General features: G+C 35.7%; 1 protein-coding gene across 2 annotated transcripts in view; it reads left to right on the top strand.

The window, feature by feature from the left end:
- The window catches only part of BMPR2 (bone morphogenetic protein receptor type 2), a 184,126-nt gene extending 165,900 nt beyond the window's left edge, over window positions 1-18,226 (top strand). For both annotated transcript variants that reach the window (XM_082397046.1, XM_082397047.1), the window contains 3 exons: window positions 4,477-4,649; window positions 8,133-9,412; window positions 10,726-18,226. In XM_082397046.1, coding sequence (XP_082253172.1) covers window positions 4,477-4,649; window positions 8,133-9,412; window positions 10,726-10,976 — 1,704 coding nt within the window. In that variant the 3' untranslated portion in view covers window positions 10,977-18,226. The remainder of the gene's footprint in view (window positions 1-4,476; window positions 4,650-8,132; window positions 9,413-10,725) is intronic.
- The last annotated feature ends 6,132 nt before the right edge of the window (window positions 18,227-24,358 follow it).

Below are 24,358 nucleotides of genomic sequence, written 5' to 3'. Positions count from 1 at the left end.
TTGATCTTAACTTTGCCATGTGTCCTAACTTCTCCTCTGGGCCTCTTTTCTTGCATCTGAAAAATGGAGATGATAATAGTATTTACTTCATATAAGAATTAAATGAGTTAAAACAATCTAGTACAAAGTTAGAACTCATCAATTATTTACTATTATTATTCATCAACAATGATTCTGTCTGAAAAATGGAAACTTCTTAGACGTAGGGAACAATGCTTCTGTTTACCTGATTTTATTCATCATCCAATACAATGCCTTGATGACTGTCTTTTTTTAGTCTCATTTTTCAAAAAGAATTTTATCAAATTATTTCCCAACTGTATAATGAAAAATAACAAATTTTATCCACATTCAATGTCTCTGTTTCCTCAAGATATAGAAAACTCAGTGTATGATTTCTAACTACTTGGATATTGGTGTTTCTGAGCTTTTCTGGGCCAGCCAGCAGTTGGTGAATGGGACTCTGTAAAATAGTTAGTGCTTTATTTTTGAAAAGGAAAGAGTCACTTTTAGTTTTGTGTGTAAAGGTGTCCAGATCTTTGCTTTAGAAAGATTTCAGTGTGTATGCTTCAGTGTTGCATTTTATGTTTAGTAATTAAGAACATGGATGAAGCTATAAATTTGTATGTGGGGGTATGTGACGTATATGTGCTTGAAAAAAAACAGAGTTTCTCTGGAAGAATACTCAAGAAATGGGTGATATTTGTTGCCTGTAGAGAGGGAAAATGGGTGGTTGGTGGATAGGGATGGAAGGGAGATTGTATTCCCTTTTTGACCTTTTGAATTTAGTGACATATTATCAATACATACATTACTCACTTAAAAAAAGTCATTTAATTAAATGTTTTTCATGCATGTGGTAAAAATTCAAAGAGTTCAAACAATAAAGCGTTATTTTTAGGGACTTCCCTGGTGGCCCAGCAGTTAAGACTCTGCGCTCCCAGTGCAGGGGCCCCAGGTTCAATCCCTGGTCAGGAAACTATATCCCACATGCTGCAGCTAAGAGCCTGCATGCCAGAACTAAAGATGCCTCATGCCACAACTGAAAAAGATCCCACATGCTGCAACTAAAGATCCCGCACGCCACAACGAAGATCCCGAACGAGGCAACAAAGATCCCATCCCGTGTGCTGCAACTAGGACCAGGCGCGGTCAAATAAATAAATAAATATATATATTTTTTAAAGTTATTTTTAGCAATACAAAAAATATGCAGTGAAAACTCTTACACTCACCTCAGACATCCAAAAACCCCTCTGGAGAAGCAACCACTGTTAAGTTCCTTCTGTAGACTTCCAGAAATGTCTGCATATTACAAGACTATATGTTTTTATATCCTTTTCTAACATACTAATGGGAATTACTATACCCATTTAACCATTTTACTTAGCAATTGGGAACATATACATCTTCCTCATTCTTTTAATGCTGCATAGTATCCATTATACCATAAATTTTTAGCAGATTGCTGTTAGAGGACATGTAGGTAGTTTCCAGCTTTTGCAGTTATAAATGACAACTGCAGTGAACATCTTATACATGCATTTTTCTGCAAATGTAAAAGTGTAGTTGAGGAATAAATTCCTGGAAGTAGTATTGCTGGATCAAAGGGAAAATACATTTGAAATTTGTTATTGCCAGATTACCCGCCAAACTGATGGCACGCCCAATAATAATATATATTGGGAGCCTGTTTTTCCATCACTAACACTTTGTGTTACAAAATTTTATTTATCGTTGTTAATGTGGTAGGTAAAAATAGATCTTGTTTTGATTTGTAACTAGTAAATAATAGAGCCACAATTTGAAGCCAGGGGCTTCCCTGGTGGTGCAGTGGTTGAGAGTCTGCCTGCCAATGCAGGGGACACGGGTTCGAGCCCTGGTCTGGGAGGATCCCACATGCCGCGGAGCGGCTGGGCCCGTGAGCCACAACCGCTGAGCCTGCGCGTCTGGAGCCTGTGCCCCGCAACGGGAGGGGCCGCGATAGTGAAAGGCCGGCGCACCGCGATGAAGAGCGGCCCCCGCACCGCGATGAAGAGTGGCCCCCGCTTGCTGCAACTAGAGAAAGCCCTCGCACGAAACGAGGACCCAACACAGCCAAAAATAAATAAATAAATAAATAAATAAAGTAGCTATTAATTTTTTTAAAAAATAAATAAAAAATTTGAAGCCAGGATCTTAATTGAGCTGGTACTGACACTACAAAACTGGAACTAATATTCTTAACTACTACATTTTATGTACTACCTCAACATGGTGAATAAGGTTGAGCATTTTAGCATATTTTTAAGGTATTTGCATTTCTTGTTTATGTGCACTTTGTCTATATTCCTATTATGGATTTACTATCATTTTTTTAAGTGTCTTCTTACTGGCAAGCATCATAGAAATAATTGATTCAGCCAAGAAACATCAAGACATGCTAAAACTAGTGGGTGAAAAGTTGAATGCAGAACAGGATATTTACAGGGCTTTGAGTACTTCCCCCCCAAACGGTGATTGATTATTAAAGGGAAAATGGAACTTTACAGTGAAGAAACCTGGCAGACACCAACTCAGTCATGTGATCAAGCTTAACTTCTCTAGTAATGGGACAAATCAAAAATGTGTACCACACGATAGGATTCAATGAGAAGAACACAGCATCTCTTCTGTGATTTTCTGCCAAAGATGCAAACTTTGAATATGATCATGACGAAACATCAGATAAGTTGAGGAACATTTTAAAAAGTAACTGGCCTATAATCTTCAAAAATGTCAAGATTATGAAGGAAAAGAAAAGTAAGTTTGAAATTATTTCAAAATAAAAAGAAAAATTCCTCTTTTCATAACTTGGGACCAGTTCATTTTTTCAAACCAATATTAAAATCCACTAAGGTAAATGTATAACTAGTTTTTAGAGGTATATTTGTCACAAAAAGTTAGTTATGATTGATTCTTGAGTTTCTTTTATTATCTTCAAATCCAAGTCCATTTTAAATCCATTATATACAGTCTTTCCTCATTATTCATGAATTTCATATTTGGAATTCAACTACTTGCTAAAGTGTATTTGTAGTCCTAAAATCAACACTCAGAACACTGTCCCAGTCATTTGTGGATATGTGTAGAGCAGTGAAAAACTTGAGTTCAGATGTAATGTTCCCAGCTGAAGGTCTAACAAGGCCTTCTTGCTTCATCTCTTGTACTGTAAACAAGTCTCCTTTTTGCTATGTATTTAGTACCTTATTTTTCACACTTTTGTGCATTTTGTTGGTGATTTCACAGTTTAAAATGGCCCCTAATTGTAATGCTGAACTACTGTCTAGTGTTCCTACGCACAAGAAGGCTGTGATATTCCTTACGAAGAAGGAAAAACATGTGCTAGATGAGCTTCATTAGGGCATGAGGTATAGTGCTGTTGACCATGAGTGCGATGTTAATAAAGGGATAATATATATTTTAAAAAGTATCTTTAAGTACATAAAATCTGTTTTTTTTTTGGCTGCGTTGGGTCTTAGTTGCAGCATACGGGGTCTTAGTTGTGGTGTGCAGGCTTCTCTCTAGTTGTGGCATGTGGGTTTTCTCTCTCTAGTTGTGGCACACAGGCTCCAGGGCACATGGGCTCTGTAGTTTGTGGCACTTGGGCTCTCTCATTGAGGGATGCGAGCTCAGTAGCTGTGGCAGGCGGGCTTATGGGATTGCATGACACTCAGTCATGTGGCGTGCGGGATCTTTAGTTGCAGCACGTGGGATCTTTTTCAGTTGTGGCATGAGGCATCTTTAGTTCTGGCATGCAGTTGCCCTGCACCATATGGGATCTTAGTTCCCTGACCAGGGATCGAACCCGAGTCCCCTGTATTGGAAGGTGGATTCTTTACCACTGGACCACCAGGAAAGTCCCTAAAATCTGTTTTTTAAAAGGGAGTTTATACCAACTTTCCCCAAATGGGACACTGTTGTTCATTGCTTATATATATGAATGCTACAGAATGGGACTGCTTTTGATACTACTAATGAAACTAGTTTTTAAATACGAAGAAAATACCAGGCCTTTAATATTTACGGTTTGAATGAAGCACTCTTACTAGGAGAAAAGAAGAAAAAGTTCACCTAGAGATTGAAGACAGACTAGTGCCAAAATTTCATAAAACTCAGAACTCATTTTTGAAGTGGAATTAGTGGCTATTGATTGAAATAACAGTGCTGTGGATCAACAATGACATAAATGTGTGGCCTTGAAGAAACATGTAACTTACTACAACTGCTTACTATTGTGGATAATTCTTCAATGAGTTTAGTTAAAGTTTGCTTACATACTTGCTCCTCACCTTTTGAGAAATATGCCCCTTTACAAATCTCTGAAGTCTAAGATATTTTATTATAGTTAATATAAAATATTGGTTAAAGAAAACTGATTTTTCTGTCACTTCATGTCGCTAAAAAACTCAGTATTTTTTGATAAGGTACACTGTTTGACCATGTACTTTATTACAGGCAGTGAGGTCACTCAAGGAGACAATCGAAGACTGTTGGGACCAGGATGCAGAGGCTCGGCTTACCGCACAGTGTGCTGAGGAGAGGATGGCTGAACTTATGGTGATATGGGAAAGAAACAAATCTGTGAGCCCAACAGTCAATCCAATGTCTACTGCTATGCAGAATGAGCGGTAAGACCCTGAAGGTTTGGAATCCCTCTGTCAGTATTTAAAACTGATACCAAACAGAGAACAGGAAATAAATACTATTAAGCCAGACTAAAAGTGCAGTGATTAACTTGTACAATCTAATGTCATAATTTTTCTTTCAGTATTCCTGTTCTTTTACCAAAGTTTTTTTATGGTATAAGTGCAAGATGAAATCTGTGTTTTTGTATATCTAACGATATAGTAAAAGATTAGTCTTTCTCTGTTAATGCTCCAAGTTCCCTACAGTAATGAAGGAAAAACATTTTCATAGTTCCAAAAGTTTATAAGCACTTCTACATACTATATTGTCTTGATTATACTTTGTTGGCATTATTTCTCTTTCCCCTGCATTTTGTTTGTTTGTTTAAAGGAAATAGAACTATGAACTTGCCTGTGTATCTAACCACTGCTTCACTGGAAACTAAAGTTTCCAGCCTTCCTATCCAATGTTCTTTCTTTATAGAATGCTACTACATTTACAAGAAAGCAATTTGTAAGGTCTTTTCATCCCATCATGAGCATTATTTCATGAGACATTTCTTTATTAGAAATATGATTTTTGGTTGTAAATAAAAGGGCTTAAAAAAAATTCCTAAAACTTGGAACTTTCAGACTGTGTAATCTGTGTTTCTTTGTTCCATGTTTAGGGGATAAAGTCTTCCCACAAATTTGTCATTTTATCTAAAATGTTATGTTAAAAGTTTTCAGAAGGGCATCCAGGAAAGGAGTAACCAGAGAAAATTGAGATAAAAACAACTCGATTCTTGAATCATTTCCTTTGCTATTTTCTATTGTTCTAATTTCTGAGAACGAATTGTGTTATGAACTATAGGCCCAAAATTGGGTTTACACTACTTACATTTAGACTGAATTACCTTCAGCATATAAACCTTTATTCCCATTATATCAGGAAGTCAAGAAAGGTAGAGACTAGCAATTCTAAATATAAACTTTCTCATTTTACACACATCTGAAGATAGTCTTCCTCTTCCATCTCCCTTTATCTCTGTATTTTCTATGTGATTTAGTATGCTACTTGCATCTCTCTTAAGAGTCAGCCACTTTTACTTTAAGTGTTTTTTAACTTTTCTTGACTGGTAAGAAGAAACTTTGATGCTCCTCCTTTCTTTGGCCATTTTTGCCTCCTGTGTTATTCAGCTCTACCCTTTACATGCTTCTTTTCATGTCTTCTAAATAGTTTCCCCCAAATCATAGTTCATCCCACACTCATTCCACTCTAGGTTTCATTGTATTGAATCTTACCCTACATCCCTCCTTAACTTCCTTTTCTTGTGCAGTACAAAAGCTTTTTTCTTCCTCCCCTTCCTGTCATTCCCCTCATAACTTCATCAGTCTTTCTTCATAGCACTTCTTCTCCTTTAGTTGCTGCTTTTCTGCTATAACACTTGTATCTATTAATGTTCCCAATGTTTATACTTGATTGTTTTAGTTAAAACTCTCCCTCATTTTTATTTTATTTTATTTTATTTCATTTCATTTCATTTTGTTTCATTTTATTTTTTCTTCCAGTTTATTGGGGTATAATTGATATATAGCACCGTATAAGTTTAACATATATACCATAATGATTTGACTTACATACATCATTAAATGATTATCACAATAAGTTTAATGAATATTCATCATCTCATAAATACAAAATTAAGGAAATAGGGAAAAAATTTTTTTCCTCTTGTGATGAGATCTCTTCGGATTTACTCTCTTAACAACTTTCATACATAACATACAGCAGTGCTAATTATATTTATCATGTACATTACATCCCTAGTACTTATTTATCTTATAACTGGAAGTTTGGACCTTTTGACTGCCTTCATCCAGTTCCTCTTACCCCCACCCTCTGCCTCTAGTAACCACAAGTCTGATCTCTTTTTCTATGAGTTTGTTTTTGAAATATAATCAACCTACAACACTATGTTAGTTCCTGTTACACAACATAGTGATTTGGTATTTCTGTACATTTCAAAATGATCACCAAGATACGTCCAGTTACAGTATATCACCATGCAAAGTTATTACATAGTTATTTACTATATTCCCCCACAGTGTGCATTTCATACCCATGACTCATTTATTCTGCAACTAGAATTTTATACCTCTTCATCTCCCCCACCTATTTCTTTCCTCCCTCCAACCCCCTCTTCTCTGGCGACTACCTGTTTCTTCTCTGTATCGGTACCTCTGTTTCTGTTTAGTTTTGTTTGTTCATTTGTTTTGTTTTTTCGATTCAATGTAAAAGTGAAATCATATAGTATATCTGTTCACCTATCAATAGGCACTTGGGTTGCTTCCATATCTTGGCCTGGCTTTTATTTTTAAAACATAAATATATTATAGTGTGATGCTCAAGAACCATCACTCTCAAGGTGTGACAGTGACAGTGAAAAACCCTTGATAACTGGAGAGCAATTCTGAATCTTTGATTTTTTTAAATTAATTAATTAATTAATTTACTTATTTAGTTTTGGCTGCATTGGGTCTTCGTTGCTGCGCGCTGGCTTTCTCTAGTTGCGGCCAGCAGGGGCTACTCTTCTTTGCGGTGCGTGGGCTTCTCATTGCAGTGGCTTCTCTTGTTGCGGAGCACGGGCTCTAGGTGCGCAGGCTTCAGTAGTTGTGGCACACGGGCTCAGTTGTGGCTCATGGGCTCTAGAGCGCAGGCTCAGCAGTTGTGACGCACAGGCTTAGTTGCTCCGCAGCATGTGGGATCTTCCTGGACCAGGGCTCAAACCCGTGTCCCCTGCGTTGGCAGGCAGATTCTTAACCACTGCGCCACCAGGGAAGTCCCTGAATCTTTGATTTTTTTTTTTTTTTTTTTTTTAATCTGAGTGTCACATTCTGCCTTGTACTCTAGGCTCTAAGACCCATATCTAAGACCTTCATTGATATGGCTCAGTCTACCTAGGAAGATATGTTTCTTTGCTAGACTATGCCATTTAATGGAGCACTTTGGAACAACCTAAAAGCTTGTGTTCTTTTTACTATTTGGAACTTAATTGGTAACATATTTGTTGAGTAGCCACTGTGTATCTAGAATTGTGGAAATGCAAAAGACACATGCCTTGGTTCCTCCTCTCACGGAACTTCATGTCTTGTGCAAATATACAATTTATAAAGATATATTTGCTAATATTACAAAACTATAGGGGAGATCTTTAAAAATAATAACTCTTATAAACCAAAATAATGAACATCTATAAAAATCATATCTAGATCCACATAGGTTTTTTGGTAGGGTTAAATAGTATAAAACTAGCCTTTAGCAAGTTATTAGTTGATACTTGATTAATATTTGATTAGAATTTTTTTCTTAAATAATCTCTAGAATATTGTGGGTTAGAAATAAAATAAAAAGCAATTCATACTTTAAAATCAGAGGTGTTAAACTTGGAGAGTCAGTTTGTCATAAATGTATTCTCAATGTGGCACTTTTTTTCTTTCTTTAAGCAACCTGTCACACAATAGGCGTGTGCCAAAGATTGGCCCTTATCCAGATTATTCTTCTTCCTCATACATTGAAGACTCTATCCATCACACTGACAGCATTGTGAAGAATATTTCCTCTGAGCATTCGATGTCCAGCACTCCTTTGACTATAGGGGAAAAGAACCGAAACTCGATTAACTATGAACGGCAGCAAGCACAAGCTCGAATCCCCAGCCCTGAAACAAGCGTCACCAGCCTGTCTACCAACACTACAACCACAAACACCACTGGCCTCACTCCAAGCACCGGCATGACCACTATATCTGAGATGCCATACCCAGATGAAACAAATCTGCATGCTACAAATGTTTCACAGACAATCGGGCCAACCCCTGTCTGCTTACAACTGACAGAAGAAGACTTGGAGACCAACAAGCTGGATCCAAAAGAAGTTGATAAAAACCTCAAGGAAAGTTCTGATGAGAATCTCATGGAGCATTCTCTTAAACAGTTCAGTGGGCCAGACCCCCTGAGCAGTACCAGTTCTAGCTTGCTTTACCCCCTCATAAAGCTTGCAGTGGAAGTGACTGGGCAGCAGGACTTCACACAGGCTGCAAATGGCCAAGCATGTTTAATTCCTGATGTCCCACCTGCTCAGATCTATCCTCTCCCCAAGCAACAGAACCTTCCTAAGAGACCTACTAGTTTGCCTTTAAACACCAAAAATTCAACAAAGGAGCCCCGGCTGAAATTTGGCAGCAAGCACAAATCAAACTTGAAACAAGTAGAAACTGGAGTTGCCAAGATGAATACAATCAATGCTGCAGAACCTCATGTGGTGACGGTCACCATGAATGGTGTGGCAGGTAGAAACCACAACGTTAACTCCCATGCTGCCACTACCCAGTATGCCAATGGGGTAGTACCATCTGTCCAGACAGCCAACACAGTGGCACATAGAGCCCAAGAAATGCTGCAGAATCAGTTCATCGGTGAGGACACCCGGCTGAATATTAATTCCAGTCCTGATGAGCATGAACCTTTACTGAGACGAGAGCAACAGGCTGGCCACGACGAAGGTGTTCTGGATCGTCTTGTGGACAGGAGGGAACGGCCACTGGAAGGCGGCCGAACTAATTCCAATAACAACAACAGCAATCCATGTTCAGAGCAAGATGTTCTTACACAGGGTGTTCCAAGCACAATAGCAGACCCTGGACCATCAAAGCCTAGAAGAGCACAGAGGCCTAATTCTCTGGATCTTTCAGCCACAAATGTCCTTGATGACAGCAGTTTGCAGTGTAAGTGGAGGGATTGTATAATCTCTCCTGCTTGTCTTTTGGGACCATTTAAGTAACTACTTAGATAGAAACAGATTGTGTTTCAACAGCAGTATTTACTTTTACCACATTTGATTAGACTTCAAAAGTAATTAGACTATTGTAAAGAAAAAAGTAATGTTTTTGTTGATAATTAAAAAGTCAGTGTCACAATAATCAGAATAATTACCAATTTAATATGTACCTTATGTAGCTGCTGGTTTATAATGCAACTCACATACTTTTTGTGAATAGTTGAGATAAAGTACTCACCAGTTTAAAAGATCCAGGTAAAATGATACCAGTATAACTTTTGAAACAGTTTGTTGAGCATATTATATCTATTATATACACATTTAGATTTTATCTGACTAATCTTAATAAATCTTAAAAGTCCAGAGAAGATTCAGAAGAGTCACTATAAAGAAACTATAAAATTGTTCTTGGTTTTTAATGTCAGTTTTTTCAGGAGTTGTGTGTTGAGTCTCCCACACGCCTGTAGCATTGTGCTATGGGACCTCTAGCGACTTAAACAAATAACTTGATACTTGGTTTATGGTCCTAGAAGGATTATAACACAAGACAGGAGAGCTCACCAAAATCTTTAACAGTCATCATTGTACAAAATGATTTCTCTTTTAGGCTGATAGCACTTATAAAAAAAAAACAAGAAACTAAGTCATGTTTTATGGCTGTTGTCAAGGACTGCGAAATGGGCTAAAGGGATTCAGCTGACCAAAATCAGTAGAATCTAGCCCCTTGCTTGAGTGGCTTGTATTATAGAAAGGTTGACATACCTTATGGCAGGGTTCCATATCAGTAAAATGTCTTGTCAGGTTTGAGACAGGGAAATTACTAGAAAATTTGTACTGTAGTGTTTATGTCATTCTTCTGAAAAGTATTATATTCCAGGTGCCTACTTTGAGCATGAAGTAGAATGATTAAATGCATTTTGCCAAGTTAGACTTGCTACCAATAACCAAAGGATTTGAGAATACAATTGAGAACTTGGAATTTTCTCCTCTGTTTTTGCTTTTTGTGGTTTTTCTATATTTTCTTCCTTGCCCTATGGAATAATTCAACCAGTTATAAAAACGTTAGGCTTACAGAGTCTCAAAAATAAGTTGGTTAAGTTTTGCCTAGAAAAATATTGCTTGGCATCATAAATTTCAAGAAATGTCCATTAGCTCCTCCTGTAGACATTAGTTTGATCTCTTTTCCAGTTACAACCCTAACTTTTTACTTTTTAATAGTTTCTTTATATATAGTTCATTTTTCTGCACTTTTATTTTCAGTAGGTGAGTCAACACAAGATGGCAAGTCAGGATCTGGTGAAAAGATCAAGAAACGTGTGAAAACTCCTTATTCTCTTAAACGGTGGCGCCCGTCCACCTGGGTCATCTCTACTGAACCACTGGACTGTGAGGTCAACAACAATGGCAAAGACAGGGCAGTTCATTCCAAATCCAGCACCGCTGTTTACCTTGCAGAAGGAGGCACTGCCACAACCATGGTGTCAAAAGATATAGGAATGAACTGTCTGTGAAATGTTTCCAAGCCTATGGAGTGAAATTATTTTTTGCATCATTTAAACATGCAGAAGACATTAAAAAAAAACTGCTTTATTCTCCTGTCAGTACCCCCTCCCACCCCTGCAACAAGGACTTGCTTTAAATAGATTTCAGCTATGCAGAAAAATTTAGCTTATGCTTCCATATTTTTTAATTTTTTTTTTTAAGTTTTGCACTTTTGTTTAGTCTCGCTAAAGTTATATTTGTCTGTTATGACCACAGAATTATATGTGTGTGTATCAAAAGTGGTCTCAAAATATTTTTTTAAGAAAAAAAGCAAAAACAATGTATTGCTGATAATCAGTTTGGACCAGTTTCTAAAGGTCATTAAATCAGAAACAAATTACGACAGGTTTGACTGCAGTGGTGTCTGGTATCCATGTTTTATTTCTGGGCACAAGCTAGTTTATATGTTGATATGTTCCTGAACACATTATCTGTTGGACTTTCTTTTCTCTTGTGTTTTGTTTGAATGTGCAATAGTCTGTAGGCCACAAATAAGCTTTCTCATAAGTTCTCTTCCTAACAGAATACGCATTCTTCCATGATATGAACATTTTCCTCCCCCATCCTCCATACTTTTAGCAGGTCAGTTCTTTGACAGTGAATTTTTGCACAAGAGAAAGCAGCTACCTGATTTCTTGCTTTCTCTCTCCTTATGGAGAATGCAAAAACATTGTCTCAAAGGGCTCTAAAGAAGGAACTACCAAAACCTAATTTGAAATGCCATTTCTTTTATCCTTCCAAATCCTAAACATTTCCTTCCAGGCATTTTAATGAACATATTTGGTTCTGGTTTTGGAAGTTCATAAGAGCATAGAACAATGAGCAAGTCAAATATTAGCTGTTTTCCATTTTATTTTATTTTTTTATATGTACATGTTCCATATTCATTTATTTAAGTAGCACATTTTTATCAGAAAACTTATAGAGCTATACTTATATGGAATTTTTAAGTAGATAGATGGTTAACACAGTATAGTATTATAGCCTTCATTCTCTGAATAGGCCATGTTTGACTCAAATAAAATTACATCCTGTTTAAAATAACTTCAAAAGTAATTCATAGTTTTGAACCTGTAGTATCTTTTTTTTTCTTTTCCCAAGCAAAGCCTGGTAACTTTATCTGAAAATGATTCCTCTTCCCATGACCTAAAGCACTGTGTGGAAAAATCATTCAACTGGCATGCCAAACCCCTGTGGAAGGAAGGATTGCTGCCAAACCTATCATTTTTGAGCAGCCTGAGACTTAACCTCTCTCTTTTCAAAACTGTTTCTTCACTAATCCTATTTTCATCATTTTTCCATTTGCCAGTTTTTCATATCATCTTTGATATGTGAGCATTTATTATTTACATTATATTAGAATGTACCTTTTAGTGATAACATTATGTATATTCAAATCATGTTGTTTTTTTAAAGCTTCCTTTGCTTCTTTCATTACTGATAATCGTCTCTAAAACAATCTCTGCATGTTTTTTTAAATAAAGCACTTTATGTCAAATAAGGGACTTTTTTTATGAGCACAAATTGTTTTCTATCAATTTGCAAACAATGAAGATCTCACTTTTTTTTTCCAGATTCTCAGAGTACTTAATAGACTTTAATTAAGTTCTAAGATTTCTCTGGGAGATAAAAAAGCTGAGAGGAAAACACAAATCCCAAATTCCTGATTGAGGTTTTTATCTCCTGAACAAAATTTTCTCACTCATATTCCTCTATCCACATCATTTAGCTAAAGACAGCCTAAATTTCCCAATTTGCTATCCAAAATATTTATGACTTACTTGTGTATATAAGCCTTCTTTTGTTTGCCATCTACTGTGATACTATGAAGTGAGATGTTCAGCTAGATTGCTGAACATGGTTTTGAACTCTTAGAATTAACATTATTTTGCTAGTGCCCAGGATTTCCACCCTTTGTATTTTATTGGCCCTTCTCTTGATTCAGATCCTTAACATATTTTTCAGTCATCTAGCATAAAAATTTTTCATTTTCTTATTTTTTTATCTATGTAATGAATTATTTATATTTTTTCCAATGAATTTTCACTTGGTTCTCTTGATTTTCAATGGCTTTCAACTGCATTCCAGGATATTACTTTTAAGTATTTCTAGAACATCTTTGAGTCCAAATAAATTATATTCCTTCTCCAATTGGAAGCATCGAAGGTAAATGACCATTTGAGGTCTAACTGATTTTTCCTGACAGAAGAGTTGTCTTACATTCTACTGCACTGTGTTTTGGCCAGTTGATTGTAAGGTTTTCAGCATTTTTTGATGTTTAATAGTAAAATGCTTTCAAAAATTGGTATACCAAATTAGAAGAACTCCTTATAGTTTCCCATTTTTATGCGAGCATGTTTAAAACAATTTCCTTTCCCCATGTTTTTATTAGTAGACTCTTGGAAAAGTAGGAGAAATAGTGTAGATCATTTTAATAAATTTTAAATTAAATTTGTACATCGGACTTATTTACTTTTAGAATCTGTTTGCTGTATACAAGCAAGCAAGATTACTTAAAATACTCATTTGCAAACTTTATTCATGTAATAATAATGTATCTTAAATCTAATATTTAACTTCCATCACAAAATTTTGCATGTAGAAAAGCATTTGGGTCCCTTTGAATTAAAGGCTATTCATTTAATGAAAAAATACTAAAATTCAACCTTAAAAGTATTATAACCCTAAAGGCATCATAATAGGTAATCAAAGTCTGATATTAATTCCCTTAACTGTCCTAATTGTATACAAGAAATGTCATTGAAAGAACTTGATTTGAATTGAGTTTAGACAAAATGATTTAATTATAATTCCTAAAACGTTTCCCTCTTTTTAAATGCGTAATTGGAAAAAAATATTGGTGTAAAAAGTTATTGGAAGGCAAAGGAGTAGATACTAATACTAATTGGCCATTTATTATATACTGAATGCTGGGATATATATATACACATTATCTCTTTTGCTCCTCATAGCAACCGTATGAGGATTATAGTTAATATTCCCATTTTACAGATGGGGAAACTGAAGCTAAGAGAACCTAAGTGATTTGCCCGAGGTCCACACCTAGTATTTGACAAATCTGTGATTTTTAACCTAGGCTTGCTCTCTTCACATCTCTTTCATCGACACCACACTGCCTATACACTGTATGACAGTATGCGTGATGGACTGACATTTTGTAAGAAATTTAGTCATTATACCCCAGCACAATTGTGGCTTGTATATAAGCCAAACCAGATACCTTAATGACTTTAGAAATTAGGCAAACAAAAGGAGATGTACAGACATGTCTGTGGTGATTGTTGCTTGAAAAAAATTACTAATTCAAGACAAAATTCAATCCCACATCTGCCATCATGAATCTTAAAATCATTTCATTTCTCTTCACTCCTGACAGTCTTATATTGCAGAACTAAAGGTAAAGTAAATTTTAAGGGAAAAGCGAAGGCTTATGGGAACAGAGACCTTTTCCTAAATTGATTCCATATTTGATTTTGCGGAATTAATTTAATGTTCACTTTGTCTCATCAATCCTTTCACTTCATTTTGAAAATTTCTGCTTTTAAAAGTGACTTTAGAAAATTTTACTAATCCAGAGAACTAATTGAAGAGGATGTAGGAAGGATAATGTCCTTTTTATAAAGCAATTTGTATAGCTTCCTTTCAGGTATCCACTTGTTCCAGAAAATGTGTGTTGGTTCTGAATGTGAAAATAATTAAAGAAAGGTAGGAACACTCAAGTAAGTATGTGTTTCAGTGGGAGTTATCATAAAATTCGGCAAGTATTTTTATTTAAAATATTTTCTAATTTGGCTTCTAAAGCCAAATGAAACACCTGATAGGCTGCAGCTATTTACTGAATTTTCCATTCTCTATAAACCTCTCTCTTCAAAGTCATTTAAAATGGAAAAAAAATTTCAACAAACTTTTTGGCTTTTTTTTCTTACTTATAAAAATGAATATTTCATTGGAGGTAATTAGTTCCTAGAATGTGAGATTACATTCTATTTCTGTACAACCTTTTATATATTTATGTTAAACTTACTACCAGTTATATGCAGGTTATTACGTAACTATTCACAGATTGCTTTATATATTACTCTATCTTCCAAGCTAACTTCTTAAACTTAAAATCTAGACACACATGTTAGTTGATTATCTAGACCAATTATCCTAGAAATTGTATAACACTCCCACAGACACCCCAGGAGTCTTTTTCAGACTAGGAAGTTTCTAAATATTCATACCTTTTACTGTCAGTTTGCTCTTCAGCAAATAAGAGTGCATTTTAACTTTTAGATTCTGAACTATGTAAACTTTAGCCAAAACTACCTTGCGTGATCCATTCCTAAATATAATCCTTGATTGAGTAAATCTGGCAAATCACTGTTTAAACTAGTTTACACAAATATTATCAAACGAAGGATTTTCTACAGGTTCCCAGATTAACATACAAGAAAAGAAAAAATCCCAGGGCACTCTGATGCACCTCCCCATTACTTTCCTTCATTCACCTCTTAGTTTCTGTCTTCACTTACTCTGTCCCTTGGTTATCTGACTTGCAATCTTCTGTGTCAGGAAAGTTTTCTTCATATCTATTCTGCTTCCCTCCTGATTCATTTTATATCCGTTTCTCTTATCCAATAGTAAAGAAAAGAGAGCAGTTGCTCATCCTCTCCAACACTGTTACTCTTCAGTATACTTCAGGCTTCTCAACACCTAAGTCTCAGTTCTTCAGACAGAATTGCTTTGGTTCCTTTAGTATTTTCTCTTCAGTTTTATTTTAATACCTACTTATATTTAAGAACACCTAAAATTATATTTTGTTATATTCAAATTCATTACTCCAGTTAAGTAGTAGTTAAATAGGATAGAATTGAGAATTAAGATGTTACCATTTGACAGTGGATCCAACCATCAGATTGTCAGCAAATCAGCACTTGAGTTTATATTATCTAACATTTTCTATTGTGGAGTTTTATGATTTTATACTCTCATTAGTTTATAACTAAAAAGCCATGCATACAGAATTGTGTATCATTTTGCTATTCTTTTTTAACCTATATTGCAGCACGCTTAGCATTCATTATGATTGAGCCACAACATTTTACATATTTCTTTGTATCAAATATTAAACACAAAATGCAATATTAACTTTCAATGGCAAACCCTACAATAATCAGGTATTATCTACGAACATTTTTGCAGACCACTTTTGAAATACTCATCATAGTTTTGCAACATAGACTGGACTCTAACAACTTTTAAGTGACTGGTTAAAATTGAGTATTTGTGCATATAAGGAAAAATTTAAGATTTTATCTCATGGCTGATAACATTTGAAAAGTAAATACTTCAGAAGAATTTATGCTGTTTACTAAAATCATGCCGAAAATAAATATTATATCTTGATAATTCTAATTCCTTTATTACTGTGATGTTCATAGTGTTACTGTTAAACGTTGTAACATTCATTTTTTAAACTTGATTTGAGACTCAGATTTTAAAATCTGGGTAAGAGACAAGGAATCTTATCACATCATTAGGGCGTCCAGTTTATGATTGAATTTTCAAGCAAATTACTGTATTTTAAACTGCAACTTGTTTTTGTCTTTAATGTTTTAAAAGGCAACATGTGGGTTTTTTACATTTTATTTGTACCTTTAGATTTCAGAACCATCTTCCTGTTTTAGACTTGCTCTGTAGACATAATATTACTTAAAAACTCAGGGCCCTTTTCATCCCTTTGCACACTGAAAAACTTCAATTGATAGCAAACAAACAGTTAGATACAGTTGAATTTGTTGCACACACAGTTCATTTAATGTTTCATCTTATGATTTGACTTCATTTACATAAATATAATATCAGCTTTCATTAATCATAAAAACTTGCCCAGTTTTATAATTACTGAATAGAGGGAAATGACTCAACTAATTGGCTACATGTTGCAGCATATTTAGGCCTTAGAGTTGAAGCACAGTCTTCAAACGATTTCTCTTCTTTGGTTAAATGGTTGTACATGATGGGACAAACTGTTTCATTTTGTTTTTGTGTTTTTAATTGGAGAACTTGGTAAAGTTCCTCTGAGATAAAATTTTTCAAGAGGTAATTTAACATTATTAAACTGTCTTCTAAAAGTGGACTAGTGAGTTTATAGCTTTAGTAGTAGCTTGGATGGTTTTGAGAAGGTAATCTATGGTAACCTATTTATCACATTGTCAGATCCAAATAGAATGTTTCTTTCAGACAAGTTTAAGCTCCAAATTGGTAAGCTGTATATGTATACTTAAAATCCTTGCAGTGAAGTTATTTGTAACCAGTCTCTTGTCTCAGGCTCTCCACCTTATTACCAATCCTCTTAAGTGTGATAGGGAAAACATATTTTTAAAGAAGCTTAACAGTAAGAACACTGAATTAATAAAAGATGAACTTCAAAGATAGGTCCTGGTTTAATATTGAATTGCTTGGCTTCTGTGGCTTTTCTTTTTCTGGTCACATTTATTTATTTAAACAGTTTTTGTATGCCTTGTCATGTTTCCATGGAGATTATATTGTGTAAGTGTTTGTATAAGCTGGAATCATCCTTAATTTTCTGTTGATAATTTTTCAAATGAAGATAAGTGGATAATTGTAAAATACACTAACTCTTAGGGTGTTGTAGTAGCTGAAATTTGGAAATGTGTAGCTGCCATGCTTTTTCTGAATGGACAGGAGAAACATAAGCTACAGAGTATTCATTTCTGAGGATGCTTTTCTGGAATAAGAAAGGCTGAAAAATACTGGCAATTCCTCAGAACCCTCTTTCTTGTTAACGGGTATCTTTTGTTGGTGTGTTTTGCTCTTACATTACCAATAGAATATCATATATGAATTTTATGAATAATTGCTTTCAGTTATTTTGCTTTTGTATAAGCCGTCTGAGACCTTGCTATGCTGTATAAGTTGTGTTTGATGGATCGGTGTGAGTATGAAATAAAGCAAATCACTTCTTTTGTATTATCTATTGATGCCACTATGAAAGCTGACATTAAGCCACTAAAGAGTTTTCTATGAATAACTGTAAGTAAATGCTTTGATATATATAAACCTAAATAAAAAGATTGTATTGATACAGAGACATTGGAGAAGAAGATTTTAAGAAAGTTCTTTAGGTTTAAAAATGGCTTGCTGTAAAATGGTGCATTATTCCATTTATTAAAGATCATATTAATGACAACAGTGATTGTATCTTTTGATTTTATGAGGTCATCAGAAATTGATTGTTAGTGTGTTATTTTAGGTATTTTGCACCAGAATAGTAAATGTTCATCTAATATGACTTTCATTACTCAGTATGATACATCAAAAAAAAAAAATCAACTAACATTAGAATAATAGTTGCACACTCACTGTATGCCAGGTATGGTGTTAGTTATTTTACATATGTTGATAATCCTGACAGCAATTCTACAAAATGCATATTATTATTCCCGTTTTATAAATTAAAATAATGGGCTCAGAGAAGTCAAACACCTTGCCCAAAGCCACAGAACTGGTAAAGATGAGATTCTAATGTATTTTCCATTTTGCTTTGAACTACAGTTTTCAGTTTCTGACTGTAGGAAGAGAAACTCAAAAATAAAAATGGAAATGACCCAGTGGCTAAATAGAGTAGCCAGGAACATACATGAAGCAATTTGAGATTACTGAAAAGTTACCAGGTACCAAAACAACTATCTCTGTTGGCCTGACACTGCATTTGTGCTTCACATCATCAAATAATCTTTTCAGTTAGATCTTTGTATTTTTTTTTTAATTTTTGAATTTTATTTATTTTTTTATACAGCAGGTTCTTATTAGTCATCAATTTTATACACATCAGTGTATACATGTCAATCCCAATTGCCCAATTCATCAAGACCTTTGTATTTTTAGAAGGCCTTGTTAAAATGAAATACGAGTTGGTGAAGGCAACATATTGTTTTTGACTCTAGATTAATTCAGTGTATTAGTTAAGTGTCCTGGAGCAGGATCCACAGGACAGCCACGTATGCCAAGGGGATTTTTGCTTGAGAAAAAGCATGGTCTACTCCCATAGGCTCTGTTGTTACCTTACATAATATTGTAGGGATAATAGGTTTGGAGTACCTTTTTCCTTTTGACTCACATGCCCAACCTTACTATATATATGATGTTACAGAGTAACATTGCAGTCCTCTACAGAACCCACTGTGTAATGTTCAAGATGATAACTAAATGTCCTTAGAGAAAATATGATGACCTGGAGGAAATGTATAGTAATGACCTGCTGAACCTTTTAATAATGACTTACCACAAGTAAAATTATTCTCATTTACACCTATACCTATGTGATCCATCTTCCCAGTTTATATACCTCTCAGCAAAGGACAAACTTAGATAGTGACTAATCTTCCTCATTATTCTTGGTGTTTTTCAAATTAAAGTCCAAATTCCATATTTGGGCAGCTTTCATTTTATTGGTATAATGTGTTATTATTCACTTTCTTGAAATTGAATCATTATTGCTGTACTGAGTATGATACGATTCCTGCCCCCCAGGAACTTAAGCCATCTTGTGGAGGAGAGAAGGCCCACCCAGGAAGAGGTTCCATCCAATCAAGATGACGTGTAAGTGCCCAAATAAGTGGTAAACTATATGTTCAATATGTGTTTGAAGAGCCAGGGAAGACTTCAATGAGGAAATGATTACTGAGCTGGGTCTTGAAAGGACAGGTGGGATTTCAGTAGGAAAAGTGAAGGCAGAATATCTGAAGTGACCAGAAATAAAGGAGAATAGAGACTGGAAATAAAGCAGAACATGTAGAACCAAACAGACATTAAGACTTTTGAAAACCAGGTTTTGGACTTGCTGTCGTAGACAATAGGGAGGCCAAAGTTTCTTAGGAAGGAAAGACCTTGATAGAAGTAATTTGAAGAAGTTTGGACTGACAGATGGGCAGGATAGATGAAAAAGGAGAGTGACTCTACTCGGGGCAGGAGAGGAACTGCAAACAAAATACAATTTCTGTTGTGACCAGTAAGTTTCTTTTTTGAAGGGGCATCAAAAAACTTTTTTGAACACCTATTGTGTAGCAAGCACTGTAGTGGGAGATAAAAGACACAGCCCACCCTCAAGGTGCTCACAGTAGATTTGGAGAAAATTTTAATTGGAGGAAATTATAGTACAGATTATAAGTATTGTGATCGAGTGAAAACTAGGGGTATTATGGCAAGGATACCTAATCCAGTCTTACTGAGTCAGAGGCAATTTCTCCTTTTGAGATAACTTTCCTGACTCTTAAAATATAAGTAGGAATTAGTTAAGAAATGAGCAATGGCCCTCTAAGCAGAAGTTGCAGCACCCACAAAGCCCTAGAGGCCGGAGAGGGTGGAGCTTTTACTGGGGGGTGGGAAGATGTTAGATGGGAGTAGAGTTTGGGATTCTAAGTGATAGTATGGAGAGAGATGATCCAGGGGAACCCAGATGACCCAGACAGGACTATAACACAGAAGGGCTAGCATAACTATGCTAGGAGTTTGGACCTGGCTGGAAGCCACTGGAAGAATTCAAGCAGGGAAGGTTCAAATTAGATAACTCAGCTCGCAGTATAAAGAATGGATTGAGAGAAAGGGAGTTGAGTATAGAAACATGGAGACCAGTATGGCACTGGTGAGAGATAATGAGAGCCTGAACCAAGGCTGAGTCAGTGATGGTAGGGAAGAGGCAGCAGACTGGGTCAGGGTTAAAGGGGAATCTCAAGGAATGTGCAGCTAACAGAGGGGACTGCCTTCATAGGTTTTAAAATAGAACATTTTTGACATCGTGTGTTCAAATTTTTGGTTCCAGATATATATGCAGATGCCTTTCACCTATTTTCTGTAGAAACGCTTCAAGTACAGAGCCTTCCCTAAGTAAGTCACACACAACTTAAATTTGATCTTTTTGACTGTGTGCCATATTAGGCCAGCTTGTTGTACAAATTACTGTTCTGGGATATTTTGAGGGTTACCCTGTCCCTGCCCCATAAAAATGAGTATCAAAATCAGCCTTAAAAGGAACTACAACAACAAAAAGTTATCCTAAAATTGTGGGTGGTGGAAAGACATTGAGGAGGTTGTATTGATTGTAGATGTGTGATCTTCCAAGAAGAACCCTTCTCTTGCCTGGTGCTTCCCTCTCCCATCAAGTCCTCAAGCAGCTTAACTTCTCAACACTGGAGCTCTTCCTTTCTTCTTTACTTAATTAGAAAGGAAGGTAGAAAAACCCAGAAACTATTTCCTATTCAAGGAAACAAGCATCCCAAATGAATGTTTGATTTCTTTTGTAATTGCTATAAATGGGACAGATAAGAGAGAAGTTTTCCTTTGCTTAGCAACCTTTTCACAGATGAACCAATACTTTGTGTAAGATGTCACAGAAAATATGACATCTAAGGAAATGTATTTAAGAAAATGAGTTATTTTCTTTAGATGTCATGCAGAACTTCAGAACTACCTGGGATTTTTAAACCAAAATTTTTATTTAGTTTTTAAAGTAAACAAATAAATTTATTAAACTTGCTTCTCCATGACACTGGTGATGCCCTCTGGAAGTCACATCTTCTCACATTTAGAAAAGTAAAAAATAATTCAGTAAAATTCTGAAGTGAAACCTCTTCCATCTCTATCTCCTCCTAACTCCCACTGCACCTTCTTAACTGAGTTTCAAAACCCCTCCCTCTGTGAGCTGTTTCGGTAGGCTTTTAGTCTTCCTTTTTTTGTTGTTTTCTCCCTACTCCAGACAATTTTATACTCTCCTGCCAATCATCTTGTCAATACCCTTATCAGGTTGCCAATGGTTCACGCTCCTCGACCTGAAATTCTAAGTTGTCTACCGTGCATCGGCCACTTCCTTTCTAGCATTACCTTCTGCCACTCGACGCTATAGTTTATAGCTACCTGCTGTTTATCTCCTTACTGGATTGTCACATTTTGCTTCAGGGAGGGAGTCTTATCAGTGTTTTCTGTCTCTGAAATACCAAACTTGATTGATATGCTGTACCAAAATAGTTTTTAAAATATTTTAGATTCTCACCTAACTTCTCTTAATCAGGCTTCTTAGTCCATCCGAGTTCTCTGCGTGCTTGAAAGTAATTTAACTTAAGGTCATTCAGTAAGTTATTTTGTGAGATTCATGGCACATCTTTAGGGTTAAAATTGACCAAAATGATAAGCACTGAAAGAATGTGTGGGTGTGCTTTATATATATATAAATGCAGAGTTTTAAATAAATGAATACCAGTATTACCTATAAACTACATTCAGCAGGCATGGTTTTAGAAAAAGTGAGTTAGAGTAAGTGGGTTTGGGAAATAGGTCCTTCAGTTAAATGCTTTAATCTTTTTTGTTTTTTACTATAGTGTCTTTTTCTCTTTACTTTTTTGGTCATGTTAAAAAAACGGTAAAATCACTGTTCCTCAGGTACCCAGCAGCAAGTCTGTGCACCACTTTGACCACCAGGAGGCTCTCTTATTTCATGTTCTAAGAACTGGAGGCCTCCATTCTTTTCAAAGACTAGATGTCTCAAATTTGGTTCATAATGTTTTCTTATTGATTATGAATAATAAGCAGGACAGGCTCTGTGAACACTATTTACATTAGAAGAATCCAGTGCATTTCGTTGACTAAGAACGTTTGGGCTACTAGGCAGAAAGTCTACAGGTTCCCTTCTCTCCAGAAGAAACAAATACCAGAGCCAGGACTTGACAAACATGACCTTCTTATGACTTCACTGTAGTCCTGCAGTGAAACATAGTGTACAATTCCTGAAACATTGGAAAAGGTGACTAATCCTTAGTTGTTCGAATGTTTTCATGGAACAATGGCATTTGCCAGAATTCAATCAAAGTTTAGCAGAGTTCTATAAAGGCATTTTATGAGCAAAGTTAGGTTTTAGGTTTTTTAAAACCATTTTTACTTTGGCTTTCTTGATATTTAATTTTTCAAGGACACAATTTCTGATTATTTTTCCTCCTTATATTTTCTCTTCTCCAATTATCTACCTTAAAATTTCAGTCGTATCAATATTCAGAATTGTTGAACAGCCTTCAGTATTACTCTGTATGGTATCATAAGAAGGGAAAACAGGTCCAGTTTGTTTTTTTTTTTACTTAAGATGCCTTCAGATGTATAAACTGACAGGAAGTTCCCCAATTATAAGAACTTATTTGGGGGCTTCCCTGGCGGTGCAGTGGTTAAGAATCCACCTGCCCATGCAGGGGTCACAGGTTTGAGCCCTGGTCCGGGAAGATCCCACATGCCGTGGAGCAACTAAGCCCATGCACCACAACTACTGAGCCTGCGCTCTAGAGCCCACGAGCCACAACTCTTGAGCCCATGAGCCACAACTACTGAAGCCTGTGCGCCTAGAACCCGTGCTCCGCACCAAGAGAAGCCACTGCAATGAGAAGCCTGTGTGCCGCGACGAAGAGTAGCCCCCGCTCGCCGCAACTAGAGAAAGCCCACATGCAGCAACGAAGACCCAATGCAGCCAAAAATAAATATAAATAAAATAAACAAATTTTTGAAAAACTAACTTATTTCGAAATTTTAGGTGGTAAATGAAGCTACTGGTATCTCCTTTACTAAATATGAAAATGAAATAGGGAAGAATGAGACATTACTACCTCTATCCTGATAAACGGAAATACTCCAAATGATCAGGGGGGTGTTGAGCTGGAATAGATCATACCTGACTCAAATGTGAGTTCAGGTTACCTATTTCAGAAATGTTGGATAAATTTTAATATTATCTTGTCTTTTGTCTAAATCTGAGCCACTATTTTCTCATGTTCTCAAAAGAGAAATTATTTTCCCAATCTTCCAAATCTTTTTGGATTTGAGGGCTGTTTCTGTTGTGACACATTTCAATACTTCATGTGTTTTCAAACAGGACATCTTTCAACATGAAAATTTTTAGCAACATTAAGAATGATAGACTCACAATGTAAGTTGGTTCAGCCACTATGGAAAACAGTATAGAGGTTCCTCAAAAAACTAAAAATAGCAACCCCAATCCTGGGCATATATCTGGATGAGACTATAATTCAGAAAGATACATGCAACCCTATGTTCATAGCAGCACTATTCACAATAGCCAAGACATGCAAACAACCTAAATGTCCATGGACAAATGAATAGACAAAGAAGATGTGGTGTATATATACAATGCAGTACTAAGCAGCAGTAAAAAAAAGAATGAAATAATGCCATTTGCAGCAACATGGATGGACTTAGAGATTATCATACTAAGTGAAGTAAGTCAGAAGTAGAAAGACAAATACCATATGATATCACTTATATGTGGATT

This window comes from Balaenoptera borealis (assembly GCF_965194805.1).
Source record: "Balaenoptera borealis genome assembly, chromosome: 6".
NCBI lineage: Eukaryota > Metazoa > Chordata > Mammalia > Artiodactyla > Balaenopteridae > Balaenoptera > Balaenoptera borealis.
Note: the sequence above shows the minus strand (reverse complement) of the source record. Positions and strands in the feature narration are given on the sequence as shown.